General features: G+C 41.9%; 1 protein-coding gene across 2 annotated transcripts in view; it reads right to left on the reverse strand.

Annotated features, from left to right (window-relative positions):
* Positions 1-18,123, reverse strand: part of LONRF2 (LON peptidase N-terminal domain and ring finger 2) — a 34,730-nt gene that overhangs the window by 10,373 nt on the left and 6,234 nt on the right. For both annotated transcript variants that reach the window (XR_015801621.1, XM_014892974.2), the window contains exons 2-8: positions 8,987-9,105; positions 5,659-5,781; positions 4,580-4,741; positions 3,935-4,160; positions 1,905-2,001; positions 1,435-1,549; positions 94-215 (exon numbers count right to left, since the gene is read on the reverse strand). Coding sequence is in view for 1 of the 2 variants with exons in the window: in XM_014892974.2 (XP_014748460.2) it covers positions 94-215; positions 1,435-1,549; positions 1,905-2,001; positions 3,935-4,160; positions 4,580-4,741; positions 5,659-5,781; positions 8,987-9,105 (964 nt within the window). In the remaining variant the exon portion in view is untranslated. The remainder of the gene's footprint in view (positions 1-93; positions 216-1,434; positions 1,550-1,904; positions 2,002-3,934; positions 4,161-4,579; positions 4,742-5,658; positions 5,782-8,986; positions 9,106-18,123) is intronic.

An 18,123-nucleotide genomic window follows, 5' to 3' on the forward strand; every position in this document is an offset into this window, starting at 1 on the left:
GGTGAATTTTCATGAGCAACTTAATCATCTTCAGTAATTTAGACTGAAAAATACATTTTTGTAACAGCTGTCAGTAGTATAAAGAGAGCCTACTTTGACAATTCCTTCATTTCTTCCTCATAAACTTTCTTCCTTTCAGATAATTCCTCTGGCAAGTAATGGACTATCAGCTCTTCTGTAAGGACGGTCTTCTTGTAAGTTCTGCTTGCCAGAAACTACAAGGAAGAGTCAACTCTTAAGTCTGGTATCAAGAACACAAGTAACATCTCTTCCTCCCAGCCCATTCTTCCCTGAGGCCAAAGTACACTTTAGTTAGGACTGTACAGATTCCTCACCCTTGTCAGCCTCCAGGCACCAAAACTTCCACTTCAGCCTATGTGGTTCACCCCACTGTCCTTTTAATTTTAACCCCATATCCTTTTTCAGCAGAAGTTGTACTACCAGGAAGAAAAGGCAATCCATTCACCACTTTTGCAAAGACACATGTATCTTTTTCATCTACAGCTGTCAGCTAACTGCCAAGAAGTGCTATGTACGGGATACCTTATGTCTGCTGCTGCTGAGTGTTGGCCAAGGAGCAATCATTCTTTATACACCACAGTTTCCACACAAACTGGAAATTTGGTATGAACATGGCTATGGCTGGGGGTCCCCAGGCATGAGCCTGATGTGATACTGGAAGACTCCATTTCTTTAAAGAACCAGCAAAACCACTTGTATTCCAATGACTGCCAAATATAACCTCGAGTAAATGAGGTCTGTGCATAGCTTGATGCTGTCAGTACCATCTTGTTTCAGTTTCACAGAATCATAGAAGTTTGGGTTGGAAGGGACCTTTAAATGCCATCCAGTCCAATCCCTTCAGTGAGCAGGGACATCTTCAAACAGATCAGATTGCTAGAGCCCCCCATCCAGTACGACCTTTAATGTTTTCAATGGAGAATCTGCAAACTCCCTGGGCAACCTCTTCCAGTGTTTCATCACCTTCATGATATAAAAAAGTCTTACTTACATCTAATCTCTTCAAATCAACTCTTTCGCTTTGAAAGTATTACCCCTCTACTAAAATGCCTGTCCCTGTCTTTTTTATAAATCCCCTTCAAGTACTGTAAGGCTGAAATCAGGTCTTTTCCTCACCAGGCCAAACAACCACAACTCTCAGCCTTTCTTCATAGGAGGGGTGCTCCAGCCCCAGACCATGTCCATGACCCTTCTCTGGAATTGCTCCTCCGTGCTGGGGACCCCAGAGCTGGATGCAACACTCCAGGTGGGGTCTCACCAGAGAGAAGCAGAGGGGCAGAATCATCTCCCTCATCCTGCTGGTCACGCTGCTTTGGATGCAGCTCACAAGTAGAGCACAGAAAATCTCCACATAGATGTTTTCAGAAGAACATGTTTGTGCAGTTTTGCTAATTGGGGCAAGGACATACTTACTTCTGACAACTTTTCCTTGCAGAGTGGGCAAAGTGGATTATGGTCAAGGCAACGCTCAAGGCATTTGAGGCAAAAGGTGTGTCCACAGGGTGTGGTAACAGGTTCGTAGAACAACCTTAACATGAAAACATGGAACAGAAAAGCTAAGCTGCCAACAAAAACAATTCCCAATGTGTGGAGAGGAGGGACAGCTCTTTCTTTCTTTTCTACTTCTGTATAAAGTACAGGTGACAGCATTATCCAAGGATTCTAAAAAGGATTTCATTTTTACAAGTGATAAAAAACGGAGAATCACATGCTTAAGGGAGAAAAACACATCTGTAAAGATTTACCAGATGTAAGGTTCAGCAAAAAGAAACAGAGTAATGATTTAGACATTCTCTGGCAGGTTTCTCTTCTTACACCATGATAACTTTTTTCAGAAGCTAGAGAGGCTTTGTTGTATTAATGCCAGGTCAACACAGTCATACCTCATGCAGAGGGAACACTCAAAGTCCGACGCATCCACCAGAGTTGTTGGTATTTCACCTGAAGTGTCAGTGGTGTTTTCAGGTAAAACATCTCCATCTAAGTAGTCAAGAAGATTATTATAGTAAAAATGTAAGCATTACTGCATTTGCCAATGTTCTTTACACTGCTGACTTTTCCATAAAAAGCCTGATTCATGTCTTTTCTTTTCTGAAGTTTTGTCCCTAACAAACATACTTCCCATTTAAGTTTTAGATTTTTTGGCAGGAGATCTTTTGGAGAGCAGAGGATGATGTCTGTGGCCAGAGACTACACTTCAGAGCTGAACAACCATTATTTGCTTCTCCAAAAATGATTGTGCTGTGGGTTCTTCTAGACTAGTTTTTAAAATATTCTGCTATTGCTTTCCCACCACCACCCCCACATCAGCCAGGCCAGATGTTTTCAAGTACATTAAGTCCAGAATTTAATTTGTTTACACACAGTCAAAATATTTCATCACTGTTTATTATAGATTTCTCAGCAGGGGTAATTTTTCTTACAAATATAAAAAGGCTCACATTTTTTTAGGCTAGGCTGTTGTAGAAGTCCCAAATTTCAGACAGCTTAAAAGTCAAAAGGCCTACTGAAGCTGCATTAGCTAACATAGCTTTTACTAGGCTCAACAATCTGCAAACACAGAGGCAGCACACTTCACTTAAAATTCTACCCAGATTGATTTTTGGGGGTGGTTTCTATATCTATGTTAAACTCACTTTAAGGGTAAGCACTTCAAATTTCACAGCAGCATAATTTAGGCTCAAAAGCTATCAGCTCCAGCTTCTGTTGATATTCACACAAGCAAATTCTGCAACTTCTTTTACCATTTGCATCTTTGTGATGAGTTGCAACAGAGTCATGACTGCTGCCTCCACATGTTTTTTATTAACCAAATTCTTGACCGTTAAAAAGCTCTGCTTTTTATGTTGAGTTAAAACACTAGGATGCTTTGTTAAAGAGTAACTTATGCATCTGGTTTATCTTGAGCACAGACAGGATAGGTGGTGTTTGGCCTACAAAGAAAAACAGTGCTATCTTTAACCTACATCTCATATGTTAGTATTTAGTAATTGCAAGGACCTGGCTGTGTTAATTCTGCAAATAGTAACATGGCACTGGGACCTAGCACAGATCAGAAATTAGTGCTTATGGGTAAAACACGATCTCTGGCCTTCCCTCTGAAGATACAAGTGGGTCAGATTTCACAATCTATTTACTGAGTTTGCAGTTCACAGGCAAGTACAGCGTTTTTTCCTCCACAGCAACGTGATTAGAAACTGGCCATATATTGATCTTTTGTAGAGGCTGAAGACAGACAGCTCTACTTGAAGACTTGTAACATTTTCAGGCAGAAGTCAAACATATCAAGGTGTGGGTTCTTTTCTTAAGGGAAAAAATTCACACCAGCACAGCAACATTTTCCAAGTCTGTTAACCAATTACTACACTATTCAGTGAAGTATTGCCTTGACTGTTTTTAGCCCCGAGTACTAAAGCCACTCTGGAGGTCTTCGTTAGAAGCTTGAGAAGCACACAAATTGTAAGCACAGCTATCAAATAACAGAAAACTGGGGGTGGGGGGGCTTATTACCGTTTAAAAGGTTTCTTTGTTTGCTTGGAAAAATTCATTTCTAATGCCAGTTAAAGATTAGTTTCCAGGCTTACTTCATTCTTCAACCATATAGAAAGACAACGAAATTCAGCTATAGCTGAGACCTACAAAATGGAAATGGCACTACCAACAGAAGACTAAACTGTGAGTGGATTACACAGACCTTACATTGGACATGGCCCATTTGAGAAAGAAAAATACAGTTTTCACTGCTCTGGAATAAGGTAAATAGGTTGTTAGAGCAGACACACCAGAGAAGAAAATATTATCCCAATTCCTGTAGGGAGTATTTTACTAACCCCTATAAAAAGGGAGGAGTGAAAAAGTTCACAGTTTTTCAGTATGTGCAAGAGAAATTGCTTTTCTAAGTCACAACACAAACCTTTTTTAAGAATCTTATTGGGGACATCCAAACTCTGCAAATCCCTCGTATCACTGGACAGCTTTCTTTTTAAGCCAACCCCAGGTAAACTGGAGAGAATAGCTCCCAAAGACTTCTTGTTGTCATCAAAGTAGAGATCCAGAACATGATGGGTAACAGAAGAATCAGTGTTTCTGAATACATCAGATTCTTGGGACGGGGTTTTTGTTAACCTGAACATAGTATCCTAAAAAAATAAGAACAGTTATATACAGCATGAGACAATTTTGATTTGCTTTTATCTATTTATCAGCAATAGATCAATGTTCCCCATAAGGAGCCTAGCAATGGAGAAAGGTTTGTATCAAAGGTCACTTCCCAACTGCATGAAGTAGGGCCATGTCTCTCCTTACAGCTCCTGTCATACTAAAATCTGCAGTAGAAAAAAACCACAAACACAACTGACCCCCTACATGAAAGCATCACAAAAAGATTCACTCTCTTATTTTTCTGAGGAAGTACATCCCCATAAGAGATCTAACAGCAATGGAGAGAACAGGCTTACCATGAGTGCCTACACAGGTGCAGACAAAGACAATGGCACACAGATCAGAAAGAGCTATGTGCTATTTTTGGTATTTTTATGTGAAACACTTTTTGCTTTACCTTTGAGGACCCAGCAACAGAGTTATCTTCCACAGCTGACTGTGTGTTTATGCTACTCAGAAATGCAGGTTTCAATCTTGTATGGGATGTTCGACTAGAGAAAGGTGCTGTTAGACTATCATGCACATTTTCAAAGGCTGGGAAAAACATCTCACACATTATCTAGTCAATTAGAGAGAGGGGAAAAAAAAGAAAAATTAATAATTACAACATAAATATTTATGTTTGTGTGAACACAGATGCAAAAACGTCACAGTTTCTAGATGCCAAGAAGCTTGCAACATCCAAAACATCCTGCATTCCCCAATGCCCATGGGAAACCTAAATGGCAGTGTCCACCACAGCCACACTCATATTCCAAGGTGCTCTTCTGGTGCCCACCTCCCTTACCAAAGGGAGCATTCAGGGCAGCAGTTTGTTGCATCCTTCTCCTGATCCTATGCATCTCCATTCTGACCCTGCCTTCAGAAGTCTTCAGATCATGCTGTCCCATCAAAACCAGTTAACAGAAATGTGTTTAAACATTCCCTGTGTTCTTCATCCATCTCCTCCATCCTTAAGCAGATTTAACCCATAGCTTAAAGCTGGTGTAGAGCCTGGTCCCCTTCTCACCAGTCTCCACCAAGCATCTTGCCAAATCCTCGTCTCATTTTTACAAAAAGCTGCCTGTATGGATGGTCAAGAGAACCTGATGATGGGCTGTTAGCATTTAATGTGTCTAACTTCCCATAAGGAACAAAATACTACACAGACTGCAGGATCTTTCCAGGACAGGGCAGCACACAGCTTCCTCTTCTCAATTCTCTGCCACTTCCCACATAAAAGTCATTTTCTGATGGGTACTAAAATTAGTGGCCTCAAGCCTACACAGTGGAATTTACAAATACATAATCTCTCTGGCTGAGGCATCAACCAAACCCAAGAGGTGCCTCACACAGCATAATGCTAAAAAGATTTACTGGAGAATCTACTGAATCAAACTATCCTGTGGGTATTTACTATCACCTGAAATGAATTTTACTTGGCTGTGGGATTAAAAGCAGCACAGTGGCCAAGTAGGCAGCAAATACATTTTATACCTTTTGGGCTTCTTTCTTCATTGAGCTCCATTCAGGATTTAAGGCAACACAATAAAGAAATTCCTTCAATGCTTCCTCAGTCCTTTCCAATCCAGAAAGAGCTTTTGCTTTCACATAATGGCCCTGTTCACACAAAGGAAACGTACAAATCTAGAGATCATTTCTGAAGTGGCTGCAAAACACATGAAAACAAACCTGAAAGTTCAAGTCATTCTGCAGGTGAAGAATAAGATGCTTTTGGGGTGACAACCTCTTTGACATGTGTGACTGAAAGAAACTCAGTGTCATCTGGTGAAAAAAGATTCCCCAAGAACCCTCTGCTGCATCATCCCTTGCCAAAGGAATAGCTCATTTCCTGAGAGAAGAGCTGAGAATAAGCAGGGGTGTTTCTCCCCCAAGGGACAAAGTCTACTACACATCCCACTTTGCTTGGATCCACTAGAGAACAGTTTCACATACCAGAATTTAAAAAGTAATGCACCTGCACAGAAAAGGCAGTGGCACAGGGAAGCCTGGAAATGGGAGCTAAGAAAGTTCATGACTGTCACTTCTCCTGGATGTCTTACTAGGACAGAGATAATTTTTCACCTGTTTTATTTGGCCCAAAAGCATCATGAATTTAGGGCAATGTACCAATGCTTGACCTGAAGCATTTTATCCCACTCTACCTCTTCTGTGTTCTCGAGTAACACATCCAGTGACCAACAGGTCGGTAGCCAGCTCGGGAATAAATCCTACTTTTCTTGTTACTAGTAGCAAGAGAGGAATGTCTTGCCTCTGAACTTACTGGCAGATATCAAACTACAGTCCTAATCTGACCACATAAATTGCTACCTTTACAATGAAAAGAAACGAAGTGTGCATATAAACGTTTCCCTCTTGCTTATTAGACAGAAACGTGCTCTACAAGTCCACCCTTGACCTACATGAAGATCTCTAGGCTGGACTGAAAGTACAGCTTCATTCATGTAAGAGACTGGCTAGATAAGCAGATTCACTTTTCTTCCTTCATAATAGTGCTGAAAGATGCAGTATCACATAATCTTCCTGAGCAGGTAACTCCCTCATTCTTTCAATACTGCAATCCAAGCTGAGACCTGTTAAGATCTTTACCATTCCACTGGAATTGGAAGAAGGAGGCTTGTGCCAAAAGTAAGTAGCAAGCACTGCATAGGCCAGGTTAATTAACACAATTATCATTTGGTGACCTGTACAAGAAGTCTCCGTACACATCAATTCACTTCAGGCAAGATATATTTTTCTTTTCCTCACTGCAGTAAGAAGAGAGACACTGTGATACTAACCCTGACCTTCTTATCTTGCACAGCCTCCATGTAACCTTTTACACGCCTGCCATCACTGTCAGCACTACTGCACTGCACTGGGGAGCCTACAAGCTTGTTTGGGCTTGTCCTTTGAGGCCAAAAGAGCAATAGCCTCACCTGACCTGCAAGGGAGGACTCAGCTGAGCTGTCCACAGACAGAGTACCTAAAGATCCAACACCAGGAGTTAGGCCCAGGGACTAGAGGCCCCTATACTTCAGAGACTACTGCTGCCACCTTCCCTATTTTCACATACCCCTGATAAGCATCAGACTGAAGGGGAGATCCAAGCAGGACCACGAGCAGCAGGCAGGAGGGCATCTCTGTCTACCCTCCATATAAAAACACAACTGGAAACTTCTCCTTTCCTTACAGAGTCCAAGGACCCAGTTTTCACAGCAACTGAAAAGAAAATAACTTATCTATAGCTCCAATGACTACAGCATACCAAGAAGTTTCACCAGTAACTCAGCAAGTCACTACATCTGTTATCAGTAAGCCAAAAGATACCAGTAGGTGAACACTTGCTTCCTAGGAGCCACTCCCAGAATTAAGTTTCATTTTATGTTAGGTCTGGTTTTCTTTAACTATACAGCAAATGTTTGAGCTAATTTCTGCCACTGGATGAGATGCTGCAATATACAAAACAAAGCAGATGCCCAGAACTCCTGGAGAATAAGGATTCTGGGTCAGCACAGCTTATGTCAATGTCCTCATAAACATGAAAGCACAAGTGCAGTACGTCTGAGACGCTGCTGGTTACGCCATGATGACAAATTTCATTTTCAATTAACATTCTTCAGAGATGTGATTAATGAAACCTTTATCCACCTACGACTGACACGCATCACATTTCCATGGATTCAGACAAACAGAAGACACTTCCAGAAAACATCTGAACGTGTGTAAGTAATTTTTCTCCCTCTGCACAGAAAACCCAGCCAACATCACCCGAGATGGGATTCCTGACTTGATGAGGAATTATCCGAGGTAGAGAAGCAAACTGGATGCAGGGGAAGATCATGAACTGCCTTCCAAAATGAAAGGTTTTAATGGGTGACAGGACAGATAGCCTTCAGAGACAATTACCTAACTTGCCAGAGACTCGGTATTTCAGACAGCACCTGCCCTGCATCATCCCTGACTGGGAATGGAGCACTAGATGCACAGCCCTGCTTGCTCAGGAAGGAGTCCAAGGCATTTAGGCAACATCTCCTTAGTCTCCACAGGAAGAAAATGCCTAAAATCCTTCCCCAATTCTCCATGCTACATTCTCCCCAGAAAGCAGCTAGAGGCTTTATCTGCTCAACTTTGTGCTGCAGTTTGCTACTGATAGGACAGAGACTGACTGCAGGTGTAATTCTAGGTGGGGTGAACTGCTGGACACTCAGTACAGCCTCAGGCAACCAGTAGTAATGACGGGCACCATGTGTTTCTTCCACTTCTCTCTCCTAACATAATTTCTAATACTTGCTTCAAACTGCCCATTGCTCCTTGTAGCACATCCTTTGGTTACAAAAAAAATCTCAACCTCTCTACGAAACACCATGACACAGGTAGACATCACAGATATGAAATCTTAGGATTAAAGAGGGAAAGAAAATAATCCTGAAATACAGTCTGGGTGGCTCCTCAGAAAAACACATTGGCCAGAGGTAAAAGCCACCCATTTCCTGGGGACACATCATCCCAGAGGGATCTGAAGGGCCATCCTGGGCTGCTGGAGCCTTATGGACTGATTCTGCTGCCACGCTGCAGCACAAGCTGATAATAGGAACCAACATGAACAAAACCATGCCACCAGCTGCCCAGCACCAATATCCCACCAGCGGGAGAGATTCTGAGGACCTTCCAGACTTGTTCTTTGAAGAACTTAAGGTTTTGGCCCTATTAATGCCACAATGTTCTTCCAACAACAGCCCCAGCAGCACTGTTCCCAGCACAGAGAGAAGCCCTGAGAAGGAGCAGTTCTCATTTTGGTCTTTACAAGAGGCAAGCACCGTACCGCGGGCCAGTGGGGTTTGTTCCGGCACAGGATGTCCGCGTCATGAAGAGCTTGCTGGTAGTTTTTCATCAACGTACAGAGCTCTGCCCGCTGTGCTATTAATGAACACTTGCAAGGAGCTGGAAAACAAAAACAGTTGCAAGAAACTTAATTAAAAGTACTACTTATGTAATTTCATATTCAGCCACTGTAACCAAAAAAAAATCACTACTTCACACCCATTACATTTATACTCTCCGTAATGGGGAAAAAAAGGCAATTCCTTGATTATTTCCCACTTAAAACATATTCTTCTCACCCTGAAGTAACTTCTGTGTTTTACCTAGCAGGATATATTTCATAACCATAAACAGGATGCCACTGCTCTTTTCCCCATCTTGTTTACAGGACACTTCAGAAAGCAAAAAGAAAAAAGCTGCAAGTGTTTCTACCCTCAGTGTGGAGAAAGAAATCACCAGTGCAAGACTTCAGCTAAAATGTTCCCGGAAGCCATTAAATAGCAAAAATGCATGCAGCCTTTATAATTCATACCCACTTGCCTTCCCCAGGGCAAGCAAACCTCTCATGATCACACACCTTGCCTCCACAAATTCATGAATCATTCAGTTCACATGGATTATGAACTTCCCAAGCATTATTATTCTGTCCTTTCTTAAGGCTTCTAGAACACATTTTAATTTCACAGAACCATAGAAACACTGGATGATCCATGTTCAGCCAGTCCACCAGGACCTCCAGCTCTTTTCTGCAGATCTGCTGTCTAGTCCAACCCATCCTGTTGCACAAGGTTATTGTGTCCCACGTGTACTTCCTTTGCAGAAGTAGGCAAGGCTGGTCAGCCCATGCCCCAGGTTGTTGGTTTGAATGGCAGCCCCGCCCACCAGCACATGAATCGATTCTTCCTCTCCCAGTTTGGTGTCAGGGACAAACTCGCTGACAGCACGTTCCTGCCTGTGATGGAAGCTGTTAATAAAGTGCTGAACTGTGTCAACCCCACTACCAACACCTGGACAACACCACTGGCAGCCATCCACCCAGCAGCTCTCAAGCCATTAGTGACCACCTCATGCTCCATGGTCCAGTCAATTCTCCACCTCCCTGCCACAACATCCCCACCTTGGCAAGAAGGACACTGCAGAAGGCTGCACCATCATCCTTGCAAAACATGCACTAAGTCCCAAAAAATGCTCTGCTTTTGTTCACTAGAACAGCTATGTCATCATAGGTTATGAGATTTATGAGAGATTTACTCTTTGGTCACTGTTGACCTTCATATACTGGGAGAGGCTTCTGGAAGGCTAGAAGCTGGCTGTTGACAGCTAAGTGCAGCAATCCTTTTTCAAATGTGAGCTGGTTAAAACTGTCAGAACTACTAATAAACTTTACAGAGGCTCCAAGGTATACTAACGTTTATGCAAATTTTAAACTTCACATCCAAACTAGCTCACAGCCAAACTTTTCTACCAAGTGTCACCTTACACATGTTCACACAGAGGGCTCCCATCTCCATACTTCTGCTCTCTTCAGCCTGCTTTGGCTTCACTGTTTGGATCTTCAGCACCAGCATCCTAAATACACCCTCAGTAAGAACACATTGCCCATACACAGCCCAGGTACAAACACGTGCCTGGACGCAGAGCAAGCACAAGTGCTGCAGATGCCACCACTCTCTAAATTCAAGCACCTATCAGGAGGGATGGCCCAACATCACATCCTCCTCCCATCTCCTCCCCTCTCTTGGGCTGATGCTACTGCTTGTGCAGCAGGCTTGCGTGATTGCATCGAGAACCAGAGCAAAGAATCAATTGACTGAAAGTTAATTCAACAGCAACAAATAAATACAAAGGTTTAAGAGAATCGGTTTCCCCTCAGCTAGTTCACTGCACAGCCACACAAACTTGAGTGCCAGGACACCGGATGAGAAGGAAAGAAGCAGCAAGGAGCACTGCCTTTTTTAGCTGGACTGTGGACTGATGCCAGATATACTAACTGCAGCATGACATATCAGGGCTGATGCTTCTCTGCTGGTCTCAGACAGTGGCAGCTAGAGAATACACTTAAAGAGTTCCACAAAAGCTCACGTGGTGGGGTTCTGTGCTGTTTTTTGTTTCTGTGGTTTTGTCATCGTTTGTTGTGTTTTTTTTTTTTTAACTATTACACATGCCGACTGCTGCATGCAGTGATCCACATTCCTACCTGATAGTTTTTAAAAAGACTGCAAATTAAATGAAACTGAAAAGCAATTAACTGAAGATCTTCAAGTAAGTTTGTTTCTTTTAGCAGATGCTAAAATATGAAATTATTTAATTTAGCTACATTTGAACAGTAAGGAATTCATACTTTGTATTTCCATCTTTGTATCTGCTCTAGTGTACTCATTTGTAGGGTATGCTGAGTAGGGTAGAAGCAGCAAGCAGAGTCAGGCACCTCCACAGGAAAGCAGGGTGCAGGGTGGGGTACTTCTGGTACCATAGGGAAAGGAAGCAGTGTGAGATTAGAGGGCTTTCCAGCACTCTACAGAACAGTTCACACACCCAACAGACCCAGAGAGAGAACAGGTTCATCAGCTCTTCTTCAGGAACTTGTCTTCACCGCAAATGTTCTAAGGAAAAAAAAAAGCCACTGCAGAGCACAACAGTATGGCAAAGGCTGCAGATCCTCCTGAAGCACAGTCCAAAGGGTCTCACAAGATGAAAACAAAATAAACCAACCCGGAGGCAAGTCAGAAAAAGCTACATGTATTCAGGGCTTGTAACTCTCGTTCTGAGACTCAGTCAAAAAGCATAAGGTGTGGCCCATCGTAATGAGTAACTGGCAAGGAATGTTTAGTTAACTAAGAGAAAGGATAAAAAACCCAACAAACCAAACAGCTTTGCTAAAGACAACAGTATTTATGAGGCCATAGTGCAACTGGTTTTCTATAGGGAGATGAAGCATCTAGACTAGATGCTACAGCTAGAGTGGTGCCCAGCCACCTCCATTCAGGCTCACCTCACCCACAGAGCAAGCAGTGCAGCCTGAACTCTTGCTGGCTCTACACCCAGCCCATGCATCCCTGATTTCCAACCTCCTGCTATCAGCACGACTGTCCCAGGAGAGTCTGTGTCTCATCAGGGCAAAGCTAGATGGACTGAAACCCCATTCTTTGTCAGTGGAACTGAGGTATCAGCTGGCTGACTCCAACTCAGGGTCCATGTAGAAACTGGGATGAAAAAATGTATACCCAGCTGCAACCTAAATAACTACAGGGTTTCTTGTAAGCACCATGATATTGTGGTGTTCCATGCCACAGCAAATGATGTGGTGAAAATAATTAGACACAGAAGGTGGAAGGAGAGGGCTTGGATATACAGAGTTTGTGAACACTGCTGGATAGCATTATACAAGTATGCCAGTGTTCAAGGTCAGGCTGGACAATGCCCTGACCACCCCAATCCAGTAGTCTAGTGGAAAGTGTCCCAGCCCATTGGACTTGATGATCTTTAAGGTCCCTTCCAACACTTTAACATTTTGATTCTACTCTATAATAACTGTCAAGTTTATTTTTGCAATTAAAAAACAAAACAAAACAAATCCAAAGAAACAACCCTAAAAGAAAAAGCTGCACAAAAGTCAACAGTAGGTTTTAAAATAATGTTCCCTTTCTCTCTTCTGGAGATAAAGAGCAGAGAAAAAAAGATTTCTTTTATAAAATGACTTATTATTTCAGGCCAAATTAAAAAAGAAAAGCATAGAAAATTCTACTGTTTCCACAATACCAGCAGATGGCATTTTGTGAATCCAACTCCTCCTGGGAATCTACAGCTGCACAGCAAAATTTATGTTCTTGTCAGCATCAGGGATGCAGTACTGAGGCTCCCAGGATCTACGGCTCCAGGCAGCTGGGACACAGGGACTTCCTCCAAGACACAAGTCCTGGAAGTCTTCCCAGGCATCTCCCTTCCCCCCCAGCCATAATCCCACTGTACCAGACAAAACCCTGGCCCATAGAGGGCCCAGAGCAAAGACATGTTTGGGTCTTTGCCTCCTGGACCCTCCTTTGGACCACCAAATACTGCCTACTCTGAATGTAGCCATCAGCTTGGATTTCTTCAAAATCATTAATTTTCCTCTCACCATGTTTGTGCTCATCTGTACGTTTGTGATAATGTGTTTTTACTTATGCAGAAACTATCACATAAAATTACCTTTCTATATGCTCAAGCATTCCAGATTTTTAAAAAACTATTCTGTTGAGTTCAGGAGGCTGGTAGAAGAACAGGATTCCCTAAAATCTCCTTGTGGCTGGAAGACAGTTAGGAGAATTATGAGAATCTGCCCAACTGACTGAAGATGATAACAGAAGTTTTACTGTAATAAACTACATTGTGATTTCTTCCAGGAACTCAGAAAAGAAAGAACAAGTTTAAAGTTGCTAGAACTCTCTAACTCTGCTTATCTGACAGTTCTTCCTAGAAAATTGTACCTTATTCACACCTATTTCAATACTAAGCATATTTTCTGAAGGCATGAGCAGAATTTAAATTGTGTCATCACAAACACCTTTCAGTCTTGCTTGTAAGAGTCAGTCTGCACAGTTTTTCAGCACAAACTTCTCTCACATTTTAAACAAATTTCTGCCCTGGAGAGAGAAAGAAACTTGGCTTGTTTTGCTACATTATGCATTTAGTTCTGAACAATTCAGTATTGAAAGTCTTTTAATAAGCTTGAAAAATAATATGAAACATATATTTTCATTTCAGTGAGAAATTAGCAAGTTTTAGCAATTAACTGAATAGCAAATTAGCTTTTCACCTCCAACTTCATGTAAGCATGACAAGTCCACCCATAAAAAATGAATGCACAGGGTTGTTTGGTAAGGAAATAGGGGGTGGCAAAGAGAGAGGTGCAGTTTAGAAAATAAAATAATTAGCAGAAGTAGTAAAGACATCAGGACTTTAAAATAAAACTTCATTTCACAGCAAAGATGAAAACCATGGTCAGCTTCCCAAACCCAATTAATGGGGACAACGAACGTGACTACATACTTGCAATCAGCAAACTCATGTTTTCTAAATCATCAGTTCACCTTAATTGGAATAACAACTGGACTTTAAAAAGTATACATATTTTCTGAAAATCATGCGTTTTCCTCCTTGCATTTACATCACTGGCCTCTTCCTGAAGTGAAGTAATCAAAGATCCCAGAGAAAATGTGCAAGAGCTTTTAGCGCACAGAGAATGCAATAGAAGATGTCTCTTCCTCCAGAAGTCTACCCAGTACCCTACCACAGCACTTACAAGGCAGGCATTTGTAAACGGGACTCTGTAGGTAAATGGAACACTCATTTCCCCTGGAGGGCCAAGGGACCAACAGGAACAGACAGCAGTGTATGGACTTAGGTACTCTTGAAATGGGCTGTGGTGAGGATGAGGAGCGCAGGGCACCACCATCCTCCACTTGGGGCTTGTGCCACCAATTTTCATGAAGATGTAATTTTAAGATTTATACTAATTTCTCTTGAATCTCTGTATTTTGCTGTTCAAAAGCCCAGGTTTAAGAACACAGCTCTTGCAATGTGCTGAACAAAATGCTTTAGATTCTCAGCAGTTTTATTTCAGGCTCAGTAAGTCCTCAGCTCCATATGTTATTTAAAGCTGGACTGTCATCACTGCTAAGCACAGTTAATCACTATTCCCATCATTACTCAGGAGAAACACTGTAAAGGAAGTTGTATGTTACCCAGAAGAACTGCTACAGATGATGCAGCTAACTCTGCACCCTCACTTTTGTGCTGTAGCTCTGGTCTCATGAGGCAGAAGCATGCCAACCACATTACATTATATTATTACAAATTAATGTATTACCAATTACATTAACCTACGGTTTAGTTTGCACGTCCACAATTTCAAAAGCAATGATAACCTTCTTTCCAAACCCATTAGTCAGGAATTGCAGCAGCAGCAAAAGTCCCAAATTCAACAACGTCCAAGCATACAGATAATATATTAGATTATTATAATCTAATATATTAGATTATTGCTTCCTCCTATGCAAATCCTAATCTTTCAACACTCTGCTACATGCCTGCTTTCCAGGTAATACAGCATGAAACAACACACTCTTCCTGTATTTTCAGTTCCCACTCTACCCTTTGAACATTTGGGCTGCTTCACATGATGTACCCCAAGTCCACCTATGGCCTCTTGGCACTAGTATAATAAAAGCAGTAAGTACACAAATATGACTCATTTTCCAATGCTAAATCACCCAGCATTTAGTTAATGAGAAAGGTTTCCTATCTTTCCATTTCCAAGCCTCAGTCAGAATGGAATTATTCTCTCAAACAACAGGTGAAGAGAATGCACCAAATCAAGATATCTATGGACTAAAGTATGATACAACAAGCAAGATTCAAAACCAAAACAAAAAACCTCAGGGGGTCAACCCCCTGCCAGAACTCCTAAGCACCCAAGGAAAAGTTCTGCTCTTTCCAAAGAAACAGGGACCTATGCTAGGAGCAAAAGAACCTGTGATTGCAAGGAGACTCCAAAGACACCATTGTACTTTGCAGACAGGTGGGACCAGCCAAGCAGGTCTCCGTGATCACAGTTTAGTAAGATGAATTTACAGCCAGATACTCTATCATAAAACTACTTTACCAGTAACAACCTAGTTGCCTTCTTTAACATGGTTAGTAAATAAGCTACATTTTACAAGTTACTCTTTAGGTCTTTATAAGCTCTTTTTCTTTAAAGCTTGTTTCAAAAATTATAACTTTTTCAAAAAGGACCCTCTTGTTTCTCAACTAATACCTCACTCCTTCTGCCCTTAAATAGAGCTGATCACTTAATACATTTGCAAGAAAGAAAAGAGTACTGCAATACCCTACTAATTTTAAGATAAGTCAGTTCTATAAATGCCTTCTTTCAAAAGCAAAAGACATTATGCTGTATTTTATCAAAGAAAAAAAGAAGAGCATGCTGCTTGAAGAGACCTCAAAAATTCTTCAGACTTTGATAAGTAGGTATAGTTCATTCTCAAGGATTGCTGAAGTAGTTCAATTATTTATAGGAAATTACATCTGGGTTGCATACATGAAGGGGGAGGGCAAAATACAGTTCTGTACCATTAAGATGGGGTAAGTTACATGAGCAATGTTAATTAGTTAAAAAAAAAAAAAAACCACAAAAACCCAAAAACCCACAGCAAGACTGTCTACCATGCAGCACAATGCCTCCTTCCCTTGGCCAGTGATGAATAAGCCTTCTGACCACCTTGGCTCTGGTCTTGCAGCTGAGCAATTCCTCTGCCTTCAGCAGACCCTTTGCAAGCAGGCAAAAACTTCCAGACATCCAACTACAGGACCTGAGCACTCAACCACAAGCTCTCAACAAACCAAGAGTAACATGAGCTTCTCCTCCAAAAGACTTGACATGTTTCCAGTGCTGACATACATGAAGTATTTACTACTATTTTTCAAGCAGGGGGAGAAGGGGGTGTGGAGGGTGGAGCAGGGGAGGCACTGAGGGGCAGAACTCTGCAAAATATTTCAAGTTTAAAAATAACTCTGGGATTACTGCAACAGTCTCTTGTTAACCTTGACTCCTAGTTTTACACGTTTTTCTGTCCATGTAGAACAGAGCAAAGAGGTTTCGGAGACACACTTTAAGTGGATTCCAAGACACGATTTTACAGAGGGATGGGAAAGTTCCTTTTTTAGCACAACTCCTCTAAGTGGCAAGTAACTACTATTTTTTGTGGCAGGTAATTTCAGAAACATTACCTCTCATTCCTCTCTTAAAGTCACCTTACTTTAGGAGCTACAAAATTAAATATTCTTCTGATAAATTATTAAAATGACTGAACCAGTTGCTGTTGCAAGAGTCACGACAGCTGTCTACCATGGCTTTTGCTGTTGCTTTTGCTAAATGGCTGGTACATCGAAGACTGACTTTACTACTGCAAACAGGAAACTGTACCAAATTCCCTGTGAGGAAGGAAGATTTGGCCAACATCTTTTCTACCCTATCTGGAAAAGACAAACGACCCTATCTTTTAACAGCTGCCTTTTAGAAATGATGTACAGAAGAAGAGACCATTAAAGTGTTCTAATACATATAATTCACATACAGGTGCATGTGAATGCTCTCTAGCAGTTTTCTTTGAACAACACTTTGGTGCAAGTCCACCATTAACAAGGGTACAACCTTAGAAAATGGCAGAATTAATAAAATGCATACAATGGCATCAGCCACCTCTACAAAAATTTAAGCACAGGTCTCTCTAAAGGGAGCTCAGTAGCTTCCCTTTACAGATCAGGACTCTTCTTTGGTTCTTCTGACCCTTGACCCAGGACTAAGGGAGAAGTCCATCACTGGTCAGGGGTGCAGTAGGAAAGGACCTGAAGGCTGTCCATCAGTCCACCAAGAAATTCTGATCAGCCTTTCCCCTCCTTATCTGAAACAACTTAAAGACATAGAAGGAAAATGCCCAAGCCAAGCAAATTATTTCTGGGAAATGGCAGAACATTTGCCCACGCTTATCTTATGGCTGTAAGCACTCAGTCTAAGAGTGCTCCAAGAATGCTTGGCTGGAAGTTTACCTGTGCCATGCTCTCCAGGAAGGAGTGCAACCCCACAATCTGTCATTTACCCAGCAGGAAAATCGACAGCAGTTGCTCTTGAATCAACTTACATTGAAGGTCTGTAGCTTCCTTTGTGTCTTTTTTCTACTGCCTCCTGGCCTGGCCCACCCCCTTAATTCAATTCTTACAAAGGGAGAATTTGGAAGGCATCAGATAAATTTCCATTAATTGCTTGAACACAAAAGTAATTAGCGTTGAGTGGCCACAATAAGCTGTCTTTTGGATCAGACTAATTTATGGTGATCATTCACTGGGAACAGAGGGGAGTGTTCTCCAAGGTCTGGCCAAGAGAGGCAGATTCTCCTCTTTCCACCAAAGCTCAGGAAAGCTTCTGTATTTTGTTTCTAGCAACCACAACCACCACCCCGTGGGCCAGAGGTCAGTGAGCAGCTCTCCACTCTGGGGACTGGAGACAGAGCACCCCCAGCACCCACACAGCAGCATCTCCCTTGCTTTCCCTGAAGCACTGCAACCTCTGACACTACTTTGGGCTTGTACAAACTTACCTCC

Source organism: Sturnus vulgaris, chromosome 2, assembly GCF_052056855.1.
Source record: "Sturnus vulgaris isolate bStuVul1 chromosome 2, bStuVul1.hap1, whole genome shotgun sequence".
NCBI lineage: Eukaryota > Metazoa > Chordata > Aves > Passeriformes > Sturnidae > Sturnus > Sturnus vulgaris.